Genomic DNA, 25,604 nt, shown 5'->3' with positions numbered 1-25,604 from the left:
CTGGAGTCTTCGATAAGCTTCCTGTCTGCAATGTTGCCTCATGGAGTGCATTGATTTCAAGATATGTCCAACGACATCGGGGTCAGGAATCTCTGGGATGTTTTGAGCGAATGCTAAGAGAGGGCATCTCTCTAATAGTAATCACGTACACTTGCACCTTGAAGGCATGTGGCATTACACAAGATGTTGATATGGGCAAAAGAATTCACAATGATATTTTAATTTAGGGGTTGCTGAAAGAAAACATCGTGCTTGGCACTGTCTTGGTCGACATGTATGCCAAATGTGGCAATGATTATATAAGAGTTATGCTAACATGGGCTATATTAACATGGATAAATAGATTCACGAGATCATTATGGGGGTTCTTGGGGTTCTATCTATGCGCTTGAGTGAGCTTGAGAAAAAGTATAGGATTGGCCATTCGAAATCATTGGTAAGAGCGAGGGATACCCGCCATAGGGGGGTCGCGTGAGCTCATGTGTATCCAGCCTAAACAACATAGTGTCTTTGGAATGCATTTTGTGTAATACACATCCCCTCGTGTGAAACAAAGCAAAAAAGCTTATCACAAAACGCACTGAACCCTAAAGTGCAAAGCACATCGAGGGCCTGCAGATCGTCGTTCTCGCGATCTGCTGGAATTCATTTTTCTGCGCCTGACGAATGAGAGCAGCCGGTTGACCTGTGGGGCTCCACGCTGCTTGCTTGCTTCCAGGTAAATCCGCAATTTTGCATGCATCCATATCGCTAGTTTCTGCAGCATTTCCCCCCCCAATTCCTATCGCCAAGCTGCATAGCCATTCGGCTTGCCGCGTCTTTTTGGATTCAATCATGAACCCTGCTTTTTGTTTCTGCGTTTGCTCTGCAGCTCCAGTGTATGCACAGCTTCGCTGACGGGTCAATGCTCACGAGAAGATAGCCAGGTGAGAGAGAGAGAGAGAGAGAGAGAGAGAGAGAGAGAGAGAGAGAGAGAGAGAGAGAGAGAGAGAGAGAGAGAGAGAGGAATTTGTTGGGTATCCCTCTTTCCACGGCTTCCCTCTTGCAATGACTGCACCAACGCCAGGTTTATCTCATGGTTTGCTTGTATCACCATTTTTGAATGATCTTTGGCAAGGAAGACCAACTCAGCAACGTCTAGACAGAACCCTAGATTTTGGTCGTCTTCAGGAAAATGTTTTTTTGTATTCATTTGGAAACAGAACCATAATTTAAGGCTCAAAATTGCTCAGGTTTCATGCTGCGAGATTTTTTTTGGTCATTGGAAAGTTTCAAGCTACATTAGAGATGCTCATTTCAAGTCACATCAGAGATGCTCGTTTCAGTTTTTGATATTTTTCAATATCCGGCTTCTACTAATTGATATTTTGAATGGTTAGATGCGATATAATGCCTTCATAGAATGAGTCTAGATGTGTTATTTTAAACATTGTTGCTGATCGGAGTACTTGTTGCATTTGCAAGATTGTTGATTTCACATTATCAATCCATTTAATGGTTAACATGCTGACATACCTTTTCTTGGTTTAGGATTGTAAGGTTCGTTACCTCTAGCAAAAGAGGTAAGGCTTGTCTCTTTCTCTTTGGCATTTGCTCTTTGGAGACAACTGTGGGTCAAAAGTTTGGTTCTTCTAGTAGCTCTCTCTGATGTAAGATGCTTCTAGGCTAGACTTGGGATAAAACTCAAATTTGTGTGTGTGTGTGTGTGAGAGAGAGAGAGAGAGAGAGAGAGAGAGAGAGAGAGAGAGAGAGAGAGAGAGAGAGTATTTAGTTCACATTTGAATGAGACACAGAGAGCTCATAGGTCATAAAATTTTTACTGGAGAAAGAGGGAATCCAGCTTAGATAGTGTAGAAAGCTGGAGATTACTAGATAGAATGAGAGAGAGAGATGGAGAGCTAGAGTTTCTCTCTTACACAGTATTGGCCCTTGATTAGGCGCTGTTGCTACTGGTATTTTATTATTTCATTTAAATTTCATTGAAGTGCAAAGTGTATAGAGAGAGATTGTGTCCACTAAGTGATGGGTAGAACCCCACAATGAGCTTTGTAGCCCCTCAATTAAGTGTGTAGACTAAGAGATTTTTGTGTTGCTTGTGCCTATCATGCAAGAATTGCCATCTGCAGGCAGATTTAGGTGTGTCCATTTTCCATCATGCATTGTATGCATTCACTTTCCATGCATGCATCACCTGTGTATCCACTTTCCATGCATGGTTTGCGAGTGCCTATTTTTGGATTGCCACTTCAACCACCTACTATTTTTGGGTTGTTGAGTTGGGTAGTACCAGGTGTGTAGCATTGCTTCAAAGCATAGTCTAGATCGCGTCTGAAACGAACACATGGAGTGGATCTCTCGGCTACACGGACGCCTACAGACACTCGTCGGATGAACCACCTGACCATAGCCACCATCCGGCAGCCCCCCCGTGCTGGGGCCAGCGTCTGAGGATGTAGGCGTGCACCTGTAAGACCGATCGTCCCAAACCACCCGGCCTCACCTCCTCAAGGTGACCTCGCGCACTCCTAGCCTCCCGGGCTAACCACTTGCACTCTGCCAGTGGGGATCGATAACTGCAAACGAGGGCCGCCTTGGCCTCCCTTTTATAATAATGGCCGGCCACACTGGTTGGGTTCACACTACGTCCGCTCGGACACTTTACGCCCATCCCGACGTCGTTTGGGCTAGATCCCCTCTCCTACGAGTGAGACATAACATACTTTCCCCCTTAAGAACTATTGCTGTCCTCATCAATGAAGCGGGGATAGCAAGCCTTTTAGATTGACCCTTTCATTTAATTAAGTACTTGTCATAAGCCTTTTGGCGTGAATGACGGGTACGATGATGAAAAACTACCTTTGGTTCTCGAGGAATATACTCAGTTTGCATATTTTGCCATACATTTTCCTCGATAGGCACAACAATGTCGGCTTCGCCTAATTTTACTTTAAGGCGGCTGACATGAAACACTGAATGTACGCTAACAGCCGAAGGAAGAGCCAGCTTATGGGCAACTTGGCCAATCTTCTTGTGACCAAGAATGGACCACAATATCTAGCTAAAAGCTTATAATACTTTCCTGTTCGCATAGCCTTGGGATCCTTGGGTATCTTCAGATAGAGCCATTGTCCCACATCTGGAGTCCTGGGAGATCTCTTTTGATTAGCATATGTAGTGACTCGATCACGAGCCGTTCTTATACTATCCTTAGCCAATTCGAGCATTTCTTGCATGTGATACAGAAAATCACGAGCTTGGCGTTCCTTGACTTTTTCTAAGCCAATAGCAATTGGGGATTTAGGCTCGAATCCATACATTAGCATGAACATGCTAAATCCAGTAGCAAAATGCTTGCTACTATTATAGGCAAACTCTAATTGTGGGAGATACCTTTCCTAATCAGCTTATGAAGCCGATCGACAAATAAAACCACCAACTCACTGCTTTTTACTGTCGACTTCGTGGGTATAAGTTTCGCCATTTTTGTAAGTCTTATCGACCACAACCCAAATGGCATCATTTTCCCGACTAGTATTTGGCAAACCAACGATGAAGTCCACAGAAATACTTTGCCACTTGGCATCTGGGATTTCCAATGGATGTAGCAGGCCAACTTTCCTAAGGCGCTCTGCCTTATTGACCTGACATTGAGCGCATCTCTTCACATAGCTCTCTATGTAAGAGCGCATCCTTGGCCAACAGAAATATCGTTTGACCAAAGCCAAAGTTCTTTGGATGCCTGGGTGCCCAACGCTAGGAACATCGTTGTATTCGAACAAAATCCTTTGTCGAACCTCATCGATTTTGAACATGCAGACTTTTTCATTTCTGAACAATAGTCCACCTCCAATGGAATAGTCGCTATCTTACCTCTCTAGCAGGACTCACTTGGGTCTCCGGACCACCCAAGCTTGTACGCGAGTCATACCCCGCTTCGACCTCGTTCCATATCTTGCCAAAATAGCTATCAGAACGACATAGTCCTCGGAGAGAGATAGAATTCCGTCGAGATTTTCTACCATGAACAAGGCATTAACCTCGGGAATCTTGCTGAGTGCATCGGCAACTCGATTGCTGGATCCTTTTCTATAACGGATCTCAAAGTCAAATTCTTGCATAAGCTCAATCCATCTAGCCTTCTGGCCTCTGAGATCACCCTGATCACAGACATAGCGCAAAGAGTGATGATCTGTACATTCAACAAACGTAGAGCCATACAAATAGTGCCGCCATTTCCTCAAGGCGTGGACTACGGTGTAAAGCTCCTTCTCATACGTTGGATAACACATCTTAGTATCAGAAAGTTTCTTACTTTCAAACGCAATAGGACGTCCATTCTAGTATAACGCCGCACCAATGGCAATATTGCTAGTATCCGTTTCGACCACAAACGGTTTGCTAGGATCCACAATGTGCAACATTGGCGCAGTAGTCACCAAGTGCTTTAATGTCCGAAAGCTCTTGTCGAGACGCTCATTCCAGACAACGGGGTGGTTTCCTTTACGGTGAGGATCCGAAGTCTTCGGCCCTTTCACCCCTCCTTTTAAAAGTTGCGTAGAGACAAGGGAAGAAGGTAAGCTTTCCATCAAAGCTTCAAATCTGAAAGTCCACTCGTTGGGTTGAAAAAATTCAACCTCCACAATAAAAAATGCAAAGGCTCTCTAAACTAGCGCCAATCTCTCTCTCTTTCTTTCCTCTGCTATTACAATGCTACCTCCTTACTGCTGTTGTCGGAGGATCTGTGTTAACTATTCCTGTTGCCTCCCGTAGCCTATAAAATCAGCCAACCCCTCTTCCCAGTTCTGCATATCGCTAGCACATGGAGTTTGTACCGCCAAGAATTTGCAAGTGAACGCGTGAAGCCATTGTGTGAAGGTCACTTGTGCGTACTTGGAGCGACAAATATAGCTTGTGAATACTCTCTACGAGTTGTCTCGTGTTTGTGATTTTTGCGAGTACTCCATCATGGAGGAGCAAGGAGGCCTCGGCCTACACTTGGGGATTCCAAAAAACGGAATCCTGAACGGTCTGCGGAGTTTCATGCTCCAGATGTAGATGGAAAAAAGTGAGAGCTTGCCTGGAAAATTTTTTGTATGGGAAGGAATCAACTATTGAGTCTTAGATTAAGAATAACGAGGTTTCTTCGGTTCTTGTGCTTAGAAAAGATTCTCCCTAATTTAAGGGGGGAAACCAACCCATCTTCTTGTCCCCAATTTTGTGCCGATCTTCTCCCTCGTCTCTTATGGTTGAGAGTTTATTTATTTTCAGCTTATTGATTATTCGTGTGCGCTCTCGTTAGTGACAAGACTGTTGCAAGGCGTTGGGGCTGGGAGCTAAACAACAACTGCTGCAGAAAAGGCTAGAGATGGTTTGTTGCTAGCGCTCCTTCAGTTGATCCAAATCGATGGAGCTTTGCTCTCTTAATAAGTCAAATTTGCAAGCTTTAAACCTCTTGAGGTCTAGGTAGGGCAAAACCTTTGTCAAATTTTGATTTGTTAATGAGTTTGACCGAGGTTAAGTTTCTAGGTGAAATTGTCGCACATCTGCCACCAGAGAACCCTCGATTGACGCGGGGAATTATCTAAAATTACATGGACGTTACCCAATGTAGTGTAAACATCTGTCAAAACACAAGTCATGCCAGATCCCCACTGTAGTGTAATAACATCTGCCAAAACGCGCGTACAAACCTTAATGCAAGAGCGTTCCAAAATTGCAAAACCTAATCTAATGGACTCGTCTTGACATGTAGGTCCTGCGAACTGGCTCACAAAATTGCCGGCACTAATGTCACAAATTGGCGACGTTGCAGTGTCTCCGTATACACACACAACCCTTGTTGACGTGGCCACAACGACCGGAAAATGCGTTAACAGGCTGACATGGCAGACAGTACGGACCTCCACAATTTGTGTTGGTTTGCTGACGTGGCATTCCGTACTGATTTTTGAAAATTACGCTGGTTGATTTTGACAGCTATTGGATTACAATTGCTTTTGAGATTATGAAGCTTTTGAGTTTGAGATTTTGGGGCTCTTCTTTTGGCATCCCTTGTAACCTTTATAAGTGGCCTTAGGGGCTCACTTCTCAGAGCATCTGGACGCAGAGTCTGAGAGTGAGTACATGCGGGCTCATTGTACTTTGCTCAAAGATTAATATAAAAAAGAAATACCGAAAGGGACGCCAATCTTTGGGGCCAATACCTTTGGGCACGGAACTACGTCGAGCCGTGTCGTCTTTTGTGAACTATTTTAGAGTGAATCTCTGCTCTGTGGTGGCATCTTGACTTAGGGGTGTCCAAGTTTGTTACAGTGGTATCAGAGCACAGAAAGATGCTTCTTCTACGGAGGATTCGATCCTTTTTTGCAGCGCACAAAGCTTTTGTGAAAGAATCTTCGTGTCCTGACCCCGAACTTATTATCCACTTTCACCCTTCATACATCGCGCATCGGGCGCGCTCCTGTCTTCATCGCTTTGTCCTACAGGGCATAAAGCCATAAAGAATCCCAGATTATACATGGGTTCTCGTGAAAAATCTGACAGAGATGCCACCTCTCAGTGGGAAGGCAAAGAAAAGTTGAAAATCCGGCATAGGAATTGAAGAAAAGAATGAAAATTTGGGCAAATTTTTTTGCAGACAAGTTTGCCACAATGGAGTACAAACTTCAACTACAGATTGGCATATGAGTGAACTGATTGATTAAGTACTCCAGGGACATGAGATTGGCGAGACACATGAAGAATTACCTGATTGATAAATTTACTCGAGATGACATGTAGCCGTTGCTTCTCCTCTTAGGTCAGTAGGAAAGCCGAAAGGACAGACGAGTGCAGAAAAGCAAAACTTGTACTCGCAGAAAGAGATTGATAAGAAATGAACCAAAGAACATAAATTTGAGAGTTACAGAGCAGCAACCGAGTGCGAAAGAAAAGAACAGATGAACGCAGAACTGGTACCACCTTGCGCGGGCCCGAACCGAATCAGATGAACGAAAAGTACAAAACTTTGCCGTCCTTGGGGCAAAGTGAAAAATTAAGAAGCCCTTATTTTCTTTGATGGAGGAGCCAAGGCAAACTTCTTGAATTGGCGGCTCGATTTATAATTATGTCCGACAGGCTGAGGCCACAGGCGGAGGTAGTTCTAGCGGTACCAGGACGGGATGTTGCCATTACATTGATCATTGGCGAACTTCGTTTGCAATGTCAGGGGTGTTTGGCATGAGGACTTCTACGTAATGCCTTCGGAGGTTGTGAAGTTCTCCTAGGAATCCCTTGGTACCACAAGAACAATGCTGTGGTTGACTATCGGGGTACAAAAGCGACTTTTGACAAATGTAGGGCAAGAGAGATTGTACTTGATGAAATTCAGTTTCTTTACTCGATTTTTCTTGAGAGAACTGAATGATGATTGAAGGTCGAATATGTTTCACCTCGAAAAGAAACAACAAGATTTTTTTTTTGCAATAGAGGCTGACTGTTTCTCTGAAGGCTTATAAAGCGAGTTACCTCCTTCACATCGTGAAGATCCCATGATTGATTTATGGTAGTACACCACCGAACCAGCCACCTTACAACATTAGTCGAGGCCAAGATAAAGAAACAATGAACTAGAACAGATTTCCACATTACGAGTATCGATGATATACTTCACAGACTTCAGAATTCTACTTGCCCAATTGATATGAAGTGATTATCATCAGATCTGTATTGTTCCTAGAGACGTCTACAAGATGGCTTTCAAGACGATTTTTTGGATTTGCAAAGAATACCGATCATTTGTGGGTTTTGAGACACTGAGGAAGCATAAAATGCTTATAAATATGAAAAAGAGCAAATTTTTTTGTCGGAGATGCAATTTCTGAGACACATCATCTCAACAGCAGGAGTATAGTGCTAAGTGGACCTGGCCAAGATTGAAACTATACGTGATTGGCCCGATTTGAAGAAAGTTCATGAAGTTAGAAGCTTATTGGACTTATGGCGGTTCATTAGAAAATTTGTAGAGGCTGCTTATTCTTTGCACATTCTGACACTGAAAGGAGTCCCTTTCTCGTGGGGACCCATAGAGGTGACTGCCTTCCAGACTTTGAAAGAGAAATTGACTACAAGACCAGTTTTGACTTTGTTGGTTTTGCAAAAGTCATTCGAAGCATATTGTGATGCTTGTGGTCATAGTCTTGGTGCGGTCTTAATGCAAGAAGGCCATGTGATTGCCTATGAGAGCCGATTGTTTTCAAGGCCGGAATTGACAACACAGATTTATGAGAGAGAGCTTTTGGCGGTTATCCATGCTCTTACTCAGTGGCGCCATTACCTACTCGGAGCCGATTTTACGGTCTTCATTGATCATCGGAGCTTACGCTACTTCTTGTCACAGAAGCAGCTTTCGGAGAAGCAGATGCGGTGGGCTAACATCTTGTCAGAGTTTCACTTCCAGATTGTCCATGTACAGGGACAAAAGAACTTGGTGGCAGATGCATTGTCTGGAAAGCCGTTAGTCTTGGCTATTACCACGATTTATCATAGAAGCTTCGAGGACATGGTCTACCAGTACGCCACAAATCCATATTTTTCGGATGTATTCACACGAATACAGAATGGAGAGGTAGCAGCGGGATATTCCATACGGGATGGCTACTTGATGAAGAAAACGATGTTGTGCGTTACACAGCCGTTGAGGGAAAAGATTCTAATTGAAGGTCATTGTCCACCTTTTACGGGTCACCGCGGCATTGATACCTCCTTGAAAGGTGTCGAGCGTTACTTCTTTTGGCCGAGACTCAAGAAGGATGTGGACGACTTTGTACGTAGTTGTTTGGTATGCTAGAAGGTCAAGTTTGACAGGCATAAAGCATAGGAATTGTTACGGTCTTTACTCATTCCCACCCGCGGAAAGTATTGCTATCTTTGATCTCCCAAAGACACAGAGTGGGCATGATGCCATTTGGACTGCTGTCGACAAATTTAGCAAGGAAGCTCACTTCGTTCCAGTGAAGAAAACAGTCAAGCCGGATCATTTAGCGAGACTGTTGATTTCAAAGATTTTCAGATTACATGGCATGCCTGAGACAATAGTCTCTGACAGAGATCCCCGATTTACGAGTTTGTTTAGGAAGGCTATTTGGGAGAACATTGGCACACGGTTACGTGAAAAGAACGATGAATGCAAGAGATGACATCATGATGACATAATACCATAATTCAAGACTATGCTTTAAACCAGAAGTCTGACTCCATGGGACATGACTAAGCAACAATTTGGAATGCATGTCGGCTCATTGACTTATGTGACGGGCAGGATAGTATAAAAAAGGCAAGAGTCTTCCAATGAAGAGAATGAATCAAGGAAACCATATGATAGCTCATCACAGGATTCTGGCGAATCAGAGGGTTCCGACGAACTAAGGAAACCAGATGCAAGTTCATCAAAGGATTCCAAAGAAAGAGGACAGTGCGTCTTTGGGTTTCGATGATTGACTTTGATGTGCCAATGGACATGGAAGCGAAAGACGCTACTCGCAGGTCCCATGGCATAAGGAAAGAAAGGAAAAAGGGAATCAAGTGGTAGATCAGAACATTTCCCAGACCCAAGGTAAGATTTTTGAAGCCGACCAGTATACAAGGGACTTGAACACTGCTTTTGCCAAGGTCCGGAAGGCTTTAGAGAAATCCCAAGAAAGCCATAAGAAGGCAGCAGATCGACATCGTCGTGATTTGAAATTAAAAGAGGACGATTCGGTGCTTTCATGTTTTGATAAGGCACGCCTAAGAAAACGAAAAGGAATGGAGTGGCTTTTTCCAAAGCTTGGCATGAGGTATTATGGCCCTTTCCAGATAAAAGAAAAGATAAATGTTGTCTCCTTTAGACTGAAGCTGCCCGATACTTGGAGGATTCACAATGCTTTTCATGTGAGTCTCTCGAAGCCTTTTAAAGGCGATGTGCCCGATGATGGGGAGCTTGATGAGCAACCTGAAGTGGAGGAAAACGAGGAGATACTCGTTCCAAAATAGATTTTGGCACACAAGGAAAGAAAGGTAAAAGGTAAAGTGATTAGGTGGTGCTTGGTTAAATTCAAGAACTATCCTGTATTGGATGCAAAGTGGATGGAGGAGGAGGACCTAATAGATACTCCTCAGATTTTGGAACTTTACCTTGAAGCATTCGGTTTAGCATAGTCTACTCCGATAGAACCCTGATTTGAGCATGGTTGAATCTAGTGCAGCGGGCTTGCACAAGAGGGGAGTCACTTTGCTCCTTTGTTAACAGATTACCCAGATTTTTGATATAGAGTCACTTATGTCCCTTATGGTTTCAAGGATATTGCTTGGCTGACAGTATCCTGTTGAATGACTTTATGAACTTGAATTTTTGAAAAATGATACTGATTGATTTGTACTTGACTTGTTTGAGTGCAGGAACTGACAGACGAAATGACTGCAACATTTCGGTCTCATAAAATCCTATAGACACGATTGCAATAAAGATTAGTTAGTCAGGCATCGGTGAGGTCCGGAATGGATCTAGGTGCGATTATTAAATATGTTGCCGATTAATCATGGTCTGAGTTTGGAATGAATTTGAATGTGATTTGTCATGTAATGTTCTATGATGTCAAGTGTGATGTCCAATGATGTGACTATCGATTGGTACATGTACTAGATGTGGTGTGTCTAGTGCGTCGGTACTAACAATCAGTGGATACTAAGACAATTTATGGCCTCTGTCTGTTTTTGCAGGCATAATCGAGGACGATTACAATTCTTTCAAGAGGGGGGTATGTCACAAACTTTCAAGAGGGGGGGTATGTCAATTTATGGCCTCTGTCTGTTTTTGCAGGCATAATCGAGGACGATTACAATTCTTTCAAGAGGGGGGTATGTCACAAACTGGTGACGTGGCAGTGTCCTCGGATATACACACATCCCCTGCTAACGTGGCAACAACATCCGAAAAACGGGTCGCAATTCTTGTCGAAAAACGCGTTGACATGCTGACGTTGCGTATTTGGAATGAATTTGAATGTGATTTGTCATGTAATGTTCTATGATGTCAAGTGATGTCTTGTGATGTCCGATGATGTGACTATCGATTGGTACATGTACTAGATGTGTTGTGTCTAGTGCGTCGGTACTAACAATCAGTGTATACTAAGACAATTTATGGCCTCTGTCTGTTTTTGCAGGCATAATCGAGGACGATTACAATTCTTTCAAGAGGGGGTATGTCACAAACTGGTGACGTGGTAGTGCCCCTGGATACACACACACACATCCCCTGCTAACGTGGCAACAACATCCGAAAAACGTGCCGCAATTCTTGTCGAAAAACGCACTGACATGTTGACGTGGCAAGCAATACGAACCTCTGCAATTTGCGCTGGTTTGTTGACGTGGCATTCCTTACGGATTGCCGGAAATTACATTGGCTGATTTTGGGAGCTTTTGGGTTACAAAGGCTTTTGAGACTATGAAGCTTTTGTGCTTGAGATTTTGGGGCCCTGCTTTTGGCATCCCTTGTAACCTTTATAAGTGGCCTCAGGGGCTCACTTCTTAGAGCATCTAGCCGCGGAGTCTGAGAGTGAGTACGTGCGGGCTCATTGTACTTCGCTCAAAGATTAATATAAAAAAGAAAAACCGAAAGGGGCGCCAGTCTTTGGGGCCATTACCTTTGGGCACGGAACTATATCGGGCGGTGTCGTCTTTTGTAAAGTGAATCTCTGTTGTGTCGCGATAGAATCTTGACTTGGGGTGTCCATGTTGCTAATTGGACTATTTTCTTATTTTTAACGATTAATCTTTTTTTTAGGATATTTTATTATGTGCACTAAGAACTGTTAAAAAGATTGTAGCTACAGGAACTGCCATCAAGAACGGACAACTCTGATGTGTCATTTGATGGGTGACGGTAAACATCGCGAAGGAGTTTCCGTAAGTTCTGGAAAGGGCCGGGTTACGAGTACCCCTGATGCGTCACATGATGGGTGACGGGTGCATCAGTAAGGGATCATCCCGTAGGCTAAGGAGGAAATCCGAACTGAGTAAGAAAATACCCGTAAGAACGCAAGCACAAGAATAAAGATGGGTTCAATGAAGCTTTTTACGAAAAGCAGGAACAATCGCGGGAAGGTAGACGCTTTCTCGCGAGGAATCTATGTTTGCATTGCATTCGTGCATGCGGTTGCATCCAGGGACGCCTGGGAAGTGTTGTTAAATGCATTGGTTTTAACTTATAAGGTTTTATTGAGTTTTTGGGCAGGTTCAGACCAATTTTAAAATATGCCGGCCGCCCACTTAATAAGTGGGCAGCCACTTAGAAGATAAAGCAACAAAACCAGCCAGCGAATTCTCTCTCCCTATTTCGGGTAGAACAGCGCGCACGCAAAAAAAAAAAAGAAAAAAAAAAGGCCGCGATCTCTACGCGAGCAATTATTCGTGCCGTGGCCAGGTAGCTATAAAAGCACCACATGCCCTCACTCACGGGAGGTACCAACATCAGCAAGAGAAGACTCTGCCGCAAGAGATCGCGAGACTACGAAGCACGGAAGCCGCTTTTCTCGCGCAAGAGCGACAAGTATCTATTGTGGATTCGCTATACGAATTGTTGTCGCGTGTTTGTGTGGTTTGTTTTGCAGGAATCTCCCGTCTTACGGGAAGGCCCTTCACGGGAAGCACGGCTTCACGCCTAAGTCCCTTACGGGAAAGTACGGCTTCGCGCCTAAGTCCCTTACGGGAAGGAACAGCCTTGTGTCCAAGCCCTTTACGGGAAAGCACGACCTTCGGGTCTAAGATTACAGAACGGAGGGGTTTCCTCGGGTTCTCGTGCTTGTATACGAATTCTCCCTGAATAAAAGAATACTCTTAAGGGGGGGGGACCAACCCATCTTCTGGTCTTCAATACTGTGTCGATCTTCTCCCTTCTCTCACATTTGCAAAGTATTTTAATTTTCAAGTGCTCGTGTACGCTCCCGTTTTGTGACAGTCCAAGTTTGTTACAACTAATCCTCCTAGGAGACACTCCTATCCAGGGATAGGTGCGATATTTGTTTTGAAGGTTGATGAAGCATGTCCATCTAGCGCACAAAGCGATGTGCACGTGACATCCCCTCTTGCTTATGGTGAGGTACATGTACCGAACTCCATGCAGGCCATAGGATGGGCTTCTAGATGATATCCTCCACGACTACTTTTAAGAGAGAGGCTTCGCGGGTGATGTGGAAATGTCCATAAGATTGGGATGGTGATGATACATCTACTTGCAAGCAATGGCTTGTTGATTAACGACAAAGAATAACCTTTGCTACCCCAACACGAATGGCGTGAAGCAAACTGCAAACTGGATGGATGCTCGTAGAGCGAATGACTGGATATTCAAATGCCAATGTCCATGAAGATTACCGGCTAGTGTTGCTAAATTAGCTTTATCTGACAGAAGAATAATTCTTAATGAATTATTGGATTTATAAGTACGAGAGTTTTCTCGCTTAGGACATTAGGATAAACAATTCTTAATGAATTATTGGAATTTTAATTGAGAGGGTTTTTCTCATTGAAGTCATCCGAGCACATATATTCCTAGTGCGTCAATTAAAGAAATGACGGGAGCATTGTGAACGGGAATATCACATTGGATGGGTGTCAGGGAGCATCGGGAAGAAGTATCCGACCATTCGGTAACGGACATCTCTGATGTGTCATAGGATAGGTGACATAGAGCATCACGAAGGAGATTGTACTGTAAGTTCGATGAGAAAGGACTAGGTGATGGGTATTCTTGATGCGTCACACGGTGGGTGACGGGAGCATCGAAACGGGAATATCTATAGTCAGGAGGAAATTTTGAATTGTGCACAAGGATGAGCAAGTATTTGAATGAAGATGGGTTCAGAGGAAACTTTGAGGAAAAACTGTTGCTTTTTGAGGTTGCTTTTCGGGAAAGCAAGTACTTTCCGGCGAGGAAGTCAATGTCTGCATTGCATGTGGTTGCGTCCAGGGACCCTTGGGAAATGTTATGTAAGCATTGTTTGCAGCTTATAAGTTTTATTGAGTTTTTAAAGGTTCATACCATTTAAAAAAAAAGACCGGCCGCCCACTTAATAAGTTGGCAGTCATTAGTTAAAAAAAACCATTAAAAAATCGAGCGCTCTCTTTTGTGGCAGCCCACAATCTTTTTCTCTCTTTTTGATTGAGCACGAGTGATCTCTTTCTCCTTCTCTTTGGCGCCCCTCTCCCTCCCCTATTCCTGTCGGCAAGGTTGCTCGTATTCTGGCCGGCTGCCTGGAGTTATGAAGACAGATTCTCTCTCTCTCCCAAGAAGAAGAAAAAAAGCCACCACTAGTAGCAAGGAGGAGCTGGTGCAGATTTTCAGCCGCGAAGATGAAGTCGCTGGTGATGCGCATGTCTTCCTTGAGTGTACCGGATGTCGCCAAGCCTCAGTAGGCGAGTTTCATCGCAAAGAAGTGCCTACGAAAAGTGTTTCCATCGTGACAAGCTTCTTTTTTTTTTTTCTGTTTTTTGTATTCTCCTTCAATTACGCCTGCAAAATCAAACATAAGCCATAAACCAATTCAGTAGACACAAACTCCGACGCACTAGACGACATCAATCCAACACTTAAACAAAGACGACAGTCACATCAAATCACATTTAGATCACAGTCTGATCACATCTCATAGAATCTAGGACCGTGATTCTTGGTGACGTATTTAGCAATCGCATCTAGATGTCGGATCTCATTGGTGTCGATTCAATCAATCCCATATCGCGATCACGTCCATGGTTTTGGTTTTGATCTAGGACCACGATTCTTGGCAACGTAATTAGCAATCGCATCTAGATCTATCTCAGATCTCACTGATGTCGGATTGGCTAATCCCATAGTTCGATCATGTCCATAGATTTCTGCACTCCAGCACTGTCGTGTGTGAGCAATCATTACTCCAACACTGTCATGTGCGAGTAACATTTCCGAGGATCCCAGTCCATCACTAAGTTCATACTGGACAGAGTGGTCCAATCATTCAGTTCTAGTTTGTGGCCCTCTCATCCCGCAGGAACTCTTGATGCGTGCACGATTGTTCCATTGAATCAGTCGTGATTCCAAATTCATGATTCGATATCAAGTTCATTCGAGAGCTGTCATTGCTCCAAAATCATCATCATCTCATTCTCAATCTTGTTATCTATCCACAAATAGTAGGTTCTTCCATTAGTTTTATTCAAAATTCATGATACTTATCGTTGTCAGGTTCATTCTGGAGCTATCATTGCTGTGAATTTGTCATCCATTATCATCTATTTCTGTTAGAGTTACACCACCGTTGCTTCGCCATTTTGTACGGCTAGTGATTGTCCCGGGTTGGCCACCCATCGCACATCATGTAGATTGCTTGGGCGAACACTTTTAGCACGTGTCCGGTCGGTCATTTTTTGAGCCTGGCTGGGTGCACACATTTTTAGCCATGTTTGGGCTTTTATGTTTTTTGCACCAGTTACTCATTTTACCCAACCTCAACCTAACATTCTATAAATAGAATGGTTAGGGTCTTGTAGTCACACATCGTGTATTGAGAGCATCATTTGCAGGGCACTTGTGTTCTCTCTCTCTCTCTCTCTCTCTCTCTCTCTCTCTCTCTCTCTCTCTCTCCCTCTCTCTCTCTCTCTAGCGTTTTCGGCGCGTGTGGGTCACACCCTCTCTGTTGCTCACACTCACATGGTATCAGTCGCCAGATTGTGGAGGTTCTTCATCGATTGCACCTCGTGAGGCTAGTGCTAGCAGTTGTGCTCCATTCTGTCGCGAGAAACTGCAAATTTGAGCCTAGTGTTTCTGGACCAGCCAACGTTTTTTTGCAAAACAGCCTTGCGTTTTTGCATCAAAAGCTTCAATCTGCACACCTCTCTACAAGCGCTACCCCTCTTGCACCAGATCGCACCAACAAGCCCCGGATCAGCCTTGTGTTTTTTGGCATTTGCTTGCTTTTTTGCATCTTGCTTGCGTTTTTGGATCCCTCAGCGTTTGTGACTTGCTCCGTTTTCATTCACACGTTACGATCTTATTGATCTACCTTTGGGACCACTCTTTGAGCACGCGACATGTCGACTCCGAAGCAACAACAACAATCCTAGAAGGGGGCCACCACGTCGTCTGCGACTACGGCCACTTTCACTTTTGCGACTATGTCGGCATTTGCCAACGCAACATCCAACAATTATGCCCTCACCCAGTTTGCTGAGGAGAAGAAGTTGGATTTACACAACTATTCTTTGTGGTGGACACGAGTCCGCCCAATCTTTGCCTACCATCGACTCTGGGAATGGTTGAGTGATTTCACCCATTCGGCTATCCAGCCTACCCTTCCCACCGCCACTCGGGCTCAGATCGACGAGTGGGTGGATCGGGACATACGAGTCTTCACCTTTCTTATGATGAACCTCTCGGACCGCATCTTGAAGGAAGTTTTCAAAGAGGAGCATACACATCCATTGTGGAGACGGATTCTTGACCAGTTTGAGGAGACCTCGTTTGCCAGACAAATCACACTTGAATGGGAGTTGTACAACGTCCAGTTCAAGGATTTCAACTCATTCGATGGGTTGACCCGCCGCATGCGAGAACTCTGGTACGACCTTGTCTCCGTCGGAGGCGACATCACCTCGGCAGCATGGTTGGCCTCTTACTATTCAAGCTTCCCCCACGCTTTGATCCCTACTTCCAGAGTTTGCTCACATCTGAACGCACCTCGTTTCCCACCTGGGACGAGATTCTCCCTTCCCTCAGACAGATCGAGGGGCACTCCGCATTCAGAGCGGGAGATGCTGTTGATGCAGAAGGAGCTCAAGGAGGCAACAAGAAAGGTAAAGGTAAGAAGAAGAAGAAGAACAAGGACATCGAATATTACCACTGCCATAAGAAAGGGCACAAAGAATCAGAATGCAGAAAGAAGAAACGAGGCGAGGCCAACAGGGAGAAATAGATAGCCTCGACTGCAATTGTAGCCTCTCACGAGACGACGGGGACCGGTCTTGTCCCCAACATTCTTGGTTTAGCTCTCTCAGGGATACTCATGGGCAGACCGTCACTATGGGTGACAACCGTGATATTCCAGTGTCTTACACATGCTAGATTACCCTCTTCCGTTCTACCTTAGACCCGAAGTTCAGTTCAGTGGAGGCGCTTTAGTTCAGACATGGCCTTCAACCTCCTCTCTGTGACGAGTTTGGACTCTCAGGGAGCCGAGTCTTGACATACACTTTGGGAGTGGCAAAATGACCATTTTTGATTCTATGACAGGTACTATTCTTGCACGCGGTGAGCGCGATGGTTCCCTATACCGCCTCATTGCTCTTCTGTCTCGGAGCATGGAATCTTCTTCTCTATGGCATGATTTGGACATCTATGCTATCAGCAGCTTCATCAAGCTGCCAGAACCTCTATGGTGGAGGTTTTACCAGCGATACGCTCCTCATAAGGTGTATGCGAGGCTTGCCAGATGGGCAAGCAACACAAGGTTGCCTTTCCGAAGCAGGCATCCAACAGAGCTTCGGCATCACTCGCACTTGTTCACATTGATCTATGTGGCCCGATGAGCACTCCATTTTTTGGCTCACAGGTTTTGCTTGTGCTTGTGGATGATTGCAACAGGTACACTTGGGCTTCGTTCTTAAAGCTGAAGCCGGAGGCTTTCAGTTTCATTCGGAATTGGAAGACGATGGTTGACGTCAAATGTATTCGCTCAGACAGAGGGGTGGAGTTCATCTTGAAGGACTTTGTACAGTGGTGCAAGTCAGAGAGCATCCAGCGCCAATTGACTACTCCCTACACTCCTTCCGAGAACAGAGTTGTTGAGTAGAAGAACCGGACTATGATGGAGATGGCTCGTGTGATACTTGCGCATGCTTCTTTGCCCCGCGTTTACTGGGCAGAGGCATGCAACATGGTGGTTTACATCCATAACCGTTCGCCTACCCATGCTTTGCAGGACACGACTCCTTATCAGTCTTACTATGGGCGCAAGCCCTCGGTCTCACACTTTCGAGTTTTTGGGTGTCCCATGTGTCAAAGGAGAAGCGATAGAAGTGCGAAGAAGCTCATCTTCCTGGGCTATTCACGAGAGTGTGATGGATATCGGCTTTATGATCCTGGCGCCAAGACTACCACAGCTAGCCGTGATGTGACAACTTCCAAGCCTATACCTTCCCTACCTCCTCCTCGTCCACCTCCTACATCTAATCCTATCCCTATCCCTGTCCTTGTATCCTCTACACCGTAGCCATTTACTTAACCCGATCATGCCATGTCAGATTCCGATTTTGATGTGATGGTTCTCCTCCGGTGGACGCGGTCCCACTTCGCAAGGAGAAGTTAGTACCTTGTTGGCTCTACTCTATGGTTTCTTCCTCTGGAGTCACGAAGTTACCAGACTCGCCAAACCCTGAATAGCCTCGACTTTTTGCACGCCTCAAGGAGAGGCAAGTTTATGACGGCATAGAGTTCGTGAAATTTGCACGCATGTCCGAGATTTAGGCTTCACCAGTTGAGCCTTCCTTGATGGAGGAAGCACTCCAGTATGATTGTTGGAAGCGTGCCATGTAGACAGAGCTGAATGCTATGGAGCGGAATAAAACCTGGACTTTGGTTTCTAGGCCCAACAAGCGGAAGATGGTTTTTTGAAATGGATTTTCAAGACAAAATACAAGGCCAATGGTTCCCTCGACAAACAGAAGGCGAGACTTATTGCTCGGGGTTTCACACAGCAACCATGCGTGGACTTTGATGAGACCTTTGCTCCCATCGCTCCCATGACTACCATGCGCACAGTGTTTGCTCTCGCAGCCAACTTTGGTTGGCCTATCAATCAGATGGATGTTAAAAGTGCTTTTCTGAACGGAGATTTGGATAAAGAAGTATATGTGGAGCAACCTCCTGGGTGTCGTATACCAAGCAAGGAGGATTGGGTCTATCAGTTGTGAAAAGCATTGTATGGATTGAAGCTGGCTGGATGACAGTGGTTACTCACACTTGACCAGTTTCTCGTGAAGCTAGGGTTACGGCATACCTGATTAGATTCCAATTGTTATGTTGTCTATGATGGCTCTTTGGTTGCGATAGTGATTGTCTATGTGGACAATCTCATTTTCACAGGCTTATAGACCAGCAAGATCAAGTTGATCATGAAAGCTATGGAGACACGTTTTGAGATGACCAATCTTGGGCTTCTTCTCTATTTTCTTTTATTCTAGATCTTTCAGACACCAAATGACATCTTCTTTTCTCAACGGAAGTATGCGAAGGCTATCCTGGAGAGATTCCAGATGACATGCGATCGGCACTACCTCGTATGGCTAACTTATTCCCAACCAGATATCTGTTACACAGTTTTTGTTCTCAGTCCCTTCTAACAGCCAACCTCGTCAGCGACATTGGTAGTGTGCCCAACTTACTTTGCGGTACATCAGCGGCACCTCGGACCATGGTGTGTTCTATGGTCGCTCCAAGGGCTGCACCTTACTTGGTGGGTGCGATTCAGATTGGGCAGGAAATCTAGATACTCGGTGCTCTACTACAGGAGTAGTTTTCACACTCGGCTCGGGACCCATTTCATGGAGCAGTAAGCAGCAACCCACCGTTGCCCTATCTTCCAGAGAGGCAGAGTATAGAGCAGCTAGCTATGCTGCTTGTGAGACCATATGGCTACGGAGATTACTGGGAGAGTTGTGTTTTTCCCAAGCTGCTACGACTCGTCTTTTGTGCGACAATCAGAGTTGCATTCCTATCGCCAAGAACCCTATCTTTCACGCTCGGACAAAGCACATTGAGGTGTAGTACCAGTATGCTCGGGAGCGGGTTTGGCTGGAGATCTTCATTTGGAGTATGTCCCTACAACGAACAATGCAGCAGACATCTTCACGAAGGCTGTACCTCAGCGGACCTTGGCTTCTCACCTTCGACTCATCTGTGTTGTCTCAGCATTGGGTGTTGAGAGGGGGTGTTAAAGAGTTACACCACCGTTGCTTCACCATTTTGTACGGCTAATGATTGTCCCGGGTTGGCCACCCATCGCACATCATGTAGATTGCATGGGCGGACACTTTTAGCGGGTGTTCGGTCGGTCATTTTTTGAGCCTGGCTAGGTGCACACATTTTTAGCCATTTTTGGGCTTTTATGTTTTTTGCACATTTTGCCCTTCCTCAACCTAACATTCTATAAATAGAATGGTTAGGGTCTTATAGTCACACATTATGTATTGAGAGCATAATTTGCAGGGCACTTGTGTTCTCTCTCTCTCTCTCTCTCTCTCTCTCTCTCTCCAGCGTTTTCGACGCGCGTGGCTCACACCCTCTCCATTGCTCACTCTCACAATTTCACCTGTTATCTGCACACATCTAGCAAGTTCTTCCAGAAAACATTAATTTCATATATAAATTAGATTTACCTTTGGAAATTCCTGTTTCAAAGTTCTTCATTCACACACTTAGTTCATACTGAACATAGTGTTTCAATCATCTAGTCATCTCATCGTTCAAAAGTCTTGATGCACCTAGATTCTTGTGTGGCCATCTCATTCCGCAAGAACTCGCTCACCACCGTATCTTGTCATCTCATTGATATGGGAATCTTGATGTACTAGAATCATTCAACATGCGTCATCATCCATTCATTCAAATTCATCATTTATATCTTGAGTCGACGCATCCATTCTCGAGCTCTCGTCGCTCTTGATCTCACCATCTCATCCTCGATTTCACTTGCAAAACAGGCAAGGAGATGACTCACCTCGTAGCTCCATGCTTCCCAATCGATACAGATGCCAGGTCATTGCTCCTATTTCTGCTTATCTGGCACAAACAAACAAATTGTCAGTACAACAGTATCCCTTTCAGTGTCCTTTCCAGTACTTGGTTCATCTTCCGGTCAACAGCTCTGTCCAGCTTTTCTTGCGAGTAAAGCTTCGGCTTTTCTACACTCGTCAATCCTTTCAGCTTCGGCTTTTCTACACTCGTCAGTCCTTTCAGCTTTCATCTCGTCTTGAGAGTAGAATCAATGGCCTTACGCCATCTCTAATGAATTTCATCAATCGGGTAATTCTTCAGGTGTTTCACAAATCTCGGGTGTCTGGGGTACTTGATCAATCTTTTCACACGTATCAACCTGCAGTTGATGCTTGTACTTCGCTCTGGCAAACTTCTCTATCGAATGCCCAAATTTTCATTCTTTTCGTGAGTTCTCGTGCCCGATTTCAACTTTTCTTTGCCTTTCTGTTGAGAGGTGTTATCTTTGTCAAATTCTCCACGAGAACTCATGTGTAATCTGGGATTCTTTTTGGCTTATGCCGTGTAAGACAAAGGGATGAAGAGCACCCAATGCGCGATGAAGTAAGGGTGGGAGTGGCTAATAAGTTCGGGGTCGGGGCACGAAGATTCTTCAATAACAATGTCCAAAATTGTGTCCAAGTGTCCTAGGCACTGGCTCTTTGATAGTACCCGTATGCTTTGATAAAAGCACACGCTTGATGCTCTGATACCACTGTCACAGGCTTGGGCACCCCAAGCAGAGAATTCGACTCGACACAAGAGAGAATCACTTAAAATAATTCACAACTTTAAAACTTGAGTCGACATGGCCCGAGTAGAGGTATTGGCCCCAAAGATTGGCGTCGCTTTTACAACACCCGAGGGGTCCTCTTCTCTTAGACTCTGCGTCTAGATGCTCTGAAGCGTGAGGCCCCTTGAGTCCTTTTTATTCTTATAAGGGATGCCAAAATCAGAGTCCCAAAAGCTTAAAAACTCAAAAGCAAACAATCCCAAAAGCAACTGGTCAAAAAGCTAGCAATGCAAATTGCAGAATTTTCGCACTACTGCCATGCCAACATGTTAGCGCGTTATGCGGAATTTCCGTACTGTTGTCACGTGGCTTGGCAACGTGATTTTTTGGCATGCTGTACTGTTGCCATGTCATCATCTCTGTCTGCGGGTGGTCATGCCACGTCACCATCTTTGTCTGTAGGTGGTCATGCCACGTCACCATTTTGTGACATGTACTTCCCCTTTATGAGGGAGTAGGAGCAGAGGAAGGCATGAGCCATTGGAGGAGAAAAGAAACTAGAGCCAGATCAGCCCAAGGGTTTCGTACCTTGAACTTGGGAGTAGATCCATGGATCGATGAAAGGTAGACTCTTGAGTTGTGATCCGGAAGTCGAGTTTCCCAAGGAAGGACTTGGCGTCCAGGAATTCATAGTAAACAACAAGAAGAGGACTCTCAGAACAGAGTTTGAAAAGAGTTGCAGGGATGCCATGCCTTGAGTCTAGAAGGTGAGATCCAGAAGCGAGAACTTTGGTTCTCAAGGATTCAAAGTAAGGAACAAAAGTTCCTTGGAATAGTATTTTGCCCTAGGAATAGGAAGCCGAGGCTTCTGGGAACCATCCACTCTGATTATGGAACGAATGAGGAAATAGGTTCGATTCAAGTGCTTGTATAGACTTCTGCTCAATAATAAAGATACTGTTATCGAGGGAGGGCCATCCCATCTTTTGGTCCCCTGTACTCTCTCTCTCTCTCTCTCTCTCTCTCTCTCTCTCTCTCTCTCGATCCTTTGGCTTGAGTATTAAGTGATATATTATATTTATCCGAGTATATTTTATATTGTTATGGGCTCCCGTTTGTGACAGCCAGCCTAGGCTGTCCCTACGTGGGAAGATTGGCAAAAGCAATGCCGAATGGAGTTGAAGTCCTTTGAAATGCCCACGAACCATGGCAAGTCTCATGAAACCGCCAAATAACTCCTCAAAGATAGAGGCTCCTCTTGGGGCTTCGACTAGATTGCCATATGATGTAAGTTCTAGATGAAGATCTCTGCAACGGATGTGGTTGCAAATGTAGGCTCACGATGCCTGCAAACTCCTGTGGTGGTGGCACACATCAAACTTGATCGAGTAGTCCAATGTTAGGTGCAATGGAATTCAAATGGTGAAGATGTAGGTTTTACACTTCCACAAATCTTTACTTCTATCCTTGTGTTACCGATTACTTCTTAGCATGAATGATGGTTCCTTTCATTTCCACACACACAGAGAGAGAGAGAGAGAGAGAGAGAGAGAGAGAGAGAGAGAGAGCCTATGGGGTCCCAACCAACCCTCTCAAGGGCCCCTTACACCGTTGCCGATGTGGTGTTTGCTTTTGGTTGCATAAATGGAATGTACACACATGCAAATACTTGAAGTGCAGACTCTATTGACTCAAATGGGGAATATCGTCGTGGTAACTCTTCAAGATGAAGCACCACCAGGGTTGATTTGACCTTTGGATCCGTCTCGATGAGGGGTTGCTGATGGCCACCAAGGCGTAGATCTGGGGCTGATTTGCGCTCCTGATGTGAGGAAAAAACTGAAAACGCTGGGCTGATCTGCGATTTGGGAGAAAAAACTCTGAGAGCATGCAAAAACAGTGGGGCTAGATCTAGTGCAGGCTCATTAATCCCAAAATGCTGGCTTCCTATAGGGTAGGATATTCGTAATAAACTTTTTAAGACTTAGGTAGGGCAAGTTTGGTAGACAAAGGTATAAAAATAGGTCATCAAAATGATTCATTAATAAACTTGCCAAGGCCAAGTTTTTGGGTGAAACCGTCGCACATCTACCCGCCCGGGAATCTGATTGACGCGGGGATGGCTGGCTGGATTCCTCTTAAACTAAAACTACATGCACGTCATGCCAGATTCTCTCTCCTCTTCCAACCCCAAGCCAGAAAATGCTGACACGTGTAAACGCCACCCCCACTGCTGTTATATGATGAATAGAGATATTGCCGAGGTCTTCGGGGTGATTATGTGATTGACTTCCACTGTTTGAATGAGGCATTGAGCTATTTTAGTGACACAAGCGTAGTGCTTGGGAGCCTCTGATATAAGAAGTTCCATGTTAAGAGTTTGCATTTTTCTAATTTGTTTTGAAGTTATTGGTCAGTGCCTTAGTAGGGAGATCTTGTCATGTGCATAGAGCTCATAGGAAAGTAGGTGATCCACATGTTCTCCTCAGGTAGTCAACTTGTTTTGGAAGTTAGGCAATCGCGGGATATTGTTTTTACCAAGTCATTGAATGTGTAGTAGAGACATCCACTCTTTCATTGTGTACTTAGTCTACTCGTTCATTGATGATGTTTACATTAAGCTGCGTTTCAGTAATGGAGTATTTAACTTTTGGCGCACATTCCAAAATTTCAGGTTGATTCAACATATTGAAAGATTGCAGCTCTTGTTGTGGAGCTTACATTAAAAGATGGACCAACAAAATAATCAGCAAGCTGCAGCTGTGGCAAGTGGGCAGCCTCATGTGCAGTACGGTATGGCACCTGGGGTGCAGCCAGCTGGTGTAATGACAGGGCAACCTTCAAGCGGCTATCCTGCTGCCCAAATGCAACCCATGGGCTATCAGAACATTCATATGCAGCAACTGCAGCACTTTTGGGCCACTCAAAGGCAAGAAATTGAGCAGGTCACTGATTTCAAAAACCATCAGCTGCCTCTTGCTAGAATAAAAAAAATAATGAAAGCCGATGAGGATGTGAAGATGATCTCTGCTGAAGCCCCCGTTCTTTTTGCGAAGGCTTGTGAGATGTTTACTCTGGAGCTGACTCTAAGGTCATGGATGCATGCAGAAGAAAACAAGAGGCGGACGCTGCAAAGGAATGACATCGCTGCTGCCATAACGCGGACTGATATATTCGATTTCCTAGTAGATATTGTGCCCAGGGATGAGGTGAAGGAAGATGGGCTCCCGGTGGCCAGAGCAGGTCTTCCACCTGCAGATGCGGTGCCTTATGGTGGGATGTATTATATGGCGCAGCCTCAGGCACCAGGGTATGGGGCTCCTATCCAGCCGGTAGCGCAAAATGTGACGGGTTCACCTGCATACATCGTTGGAAGGCCAGCAATGCACATGGATCCTTCTATGTACATGACACAGCTTCCTGGCATGCCTTATGCGCCTCCTCAAATGTGGCCAGTTCCACCTGCAGAAGAACAAGCTGAGGCTCCTCCTCCAGCCAGTCCCTCAGAAAATGCATCCGGTTCTTGACTTGAATGCTTCTTGATGGAAGCATTGGGCTCAATAATCAGCTTGAAGTCACTTGAGGGCAGAATGCAATGTTCATTAGCCATCATATTTACGTGTAATTGACTTCGGTTTGTTTTTCATGCAAGCGTTCTGCTGTCGTTGCTAGTTTCTTTCAATTTTAGTCCATTCCTTTTTCTGCTTCGTTCTCTTTGCTGCATTTGTGGGAGCGCTTGTCGGCCGGTGTTGAACAACAGAGCTCTTTTCTAAACATGATTTTTTGTTTGGCATGTGACTAGACTCATTTCAGATTATCAATCATTCATGTTTTAGCGCCGCAATGTATTATATAGAGCAGAGTCAGAGATTATCAAGATTCAGGAATGTTATGCTGAAGATAAATTTCTGTTTACCGTGTATTACTAGAGGCATCTAGTTTTGAAGTTACTATTTGTTTAAGCTGCGCAATACGAGTGTAGTGAATGGCCAATAGGCTGAGCCATGGTTGGTTTGCAAGAGAGAAGCTTAACAGCTACCTTCTGAGTATCAATTAAGGGCAATT

At 44.8% G+C, this 25,604-nt stretch overlaps 2 protein-coding genes across 4 annotated transcripts; both read left to right on the top strand.

The window, feature by feature from the left end:
- Nucleotides 1–560: 560 nt before the first annotated feature.
- LOC147419133 (nuclear transcription factor Y subunit C-3-like) lies at nt 561–25,239 on the top strand. 3 transcript variants are annotated; one of them, XM_086505920.1, is made up of 4 exons: nt 561–718; nt 872–926; nt 1,531–1,562; nt 24,214–25,239. In XM_086505920.1, exon 4 carries the CDS (start codon nt 24,269–24,271, stop codon nt 25,064–25,066), a length of 798 nt encoding a protein of 265 aa, XP_086362046.1. In that variant the 5' UTR covers nt 561–718; nt 872–926; nt 1,531–1,562; nt 24,214–24,268; the 3' UTR covers nt 25,067–25,239. The 3 variants fall into 3 exon arrangements, with proteins under 3 accessions (XP_086362046.1, XP_086362045.1, XP_086362047.1); XM_086505919.1 differs by lacking the exon at nt 1,531–1,562; XM_086505921.1 differs by lacking the exons at nt 561–718; nt 872–926; nt 1,531–1,562 and adding an exon at nt 1,627–1,649.
- On the top strand, nt 8,163–24,207 carry LOC147419134 (uncharacterized). Its single transcript, XM_086505918.1, has 2 exons — nt 8,163–10,525; nt 10,738–24,207. Exon 2 carries the CDS (start codon nt 16,174–16,176, stop codon nt 16,972–16,974), a length of 801 nt encoding a protein of 266 aa, XP_086362044.1. The 5' UTR covers nt 8,163–10,525; nt 10,738–16,173; the 3' UTR covers nt 16,975–24,207.
- Nucleotides 25,240–25,604: the final 365 nt, after the last annotated feature.

The sequence above is a fragment of the Adiantum capillus-veneris genome, chromosome 29, assembly GCF_014529385.1.
Source record: "Adiantum capillus-veneris isolate H3 chromosome 29, ASM1452938v2, whole genome shotgun sequence".
NCBI classification, from domain to species: Eukaryota; Viridiplantae; Streptophyta; class Polypodiopsida; order Polypodiales; family Pteridaceae; genus Adiantum; species Adiantum capillus-veneris.
This window is presented reverse-complemented; position numbering and strand designations above follow the sequence as displayed.

Excerpts from the sequence above, each read along its gene's own strand:
- LOC147419134 (XM_086505918.1), top strand. The coding sequence starts at position 16,174 with ATGTCGGCATTTGCCAACGCAACATCCAACAATTATGCCCTCACCCAG.
- LOC147419133 (XM_086505919.1), top strand. The coding sequence starts at position 24,269 with ATGGACCAACAAAATAATCAGCAAGCTGCAGCTGTGGCAAGTGGGCAG.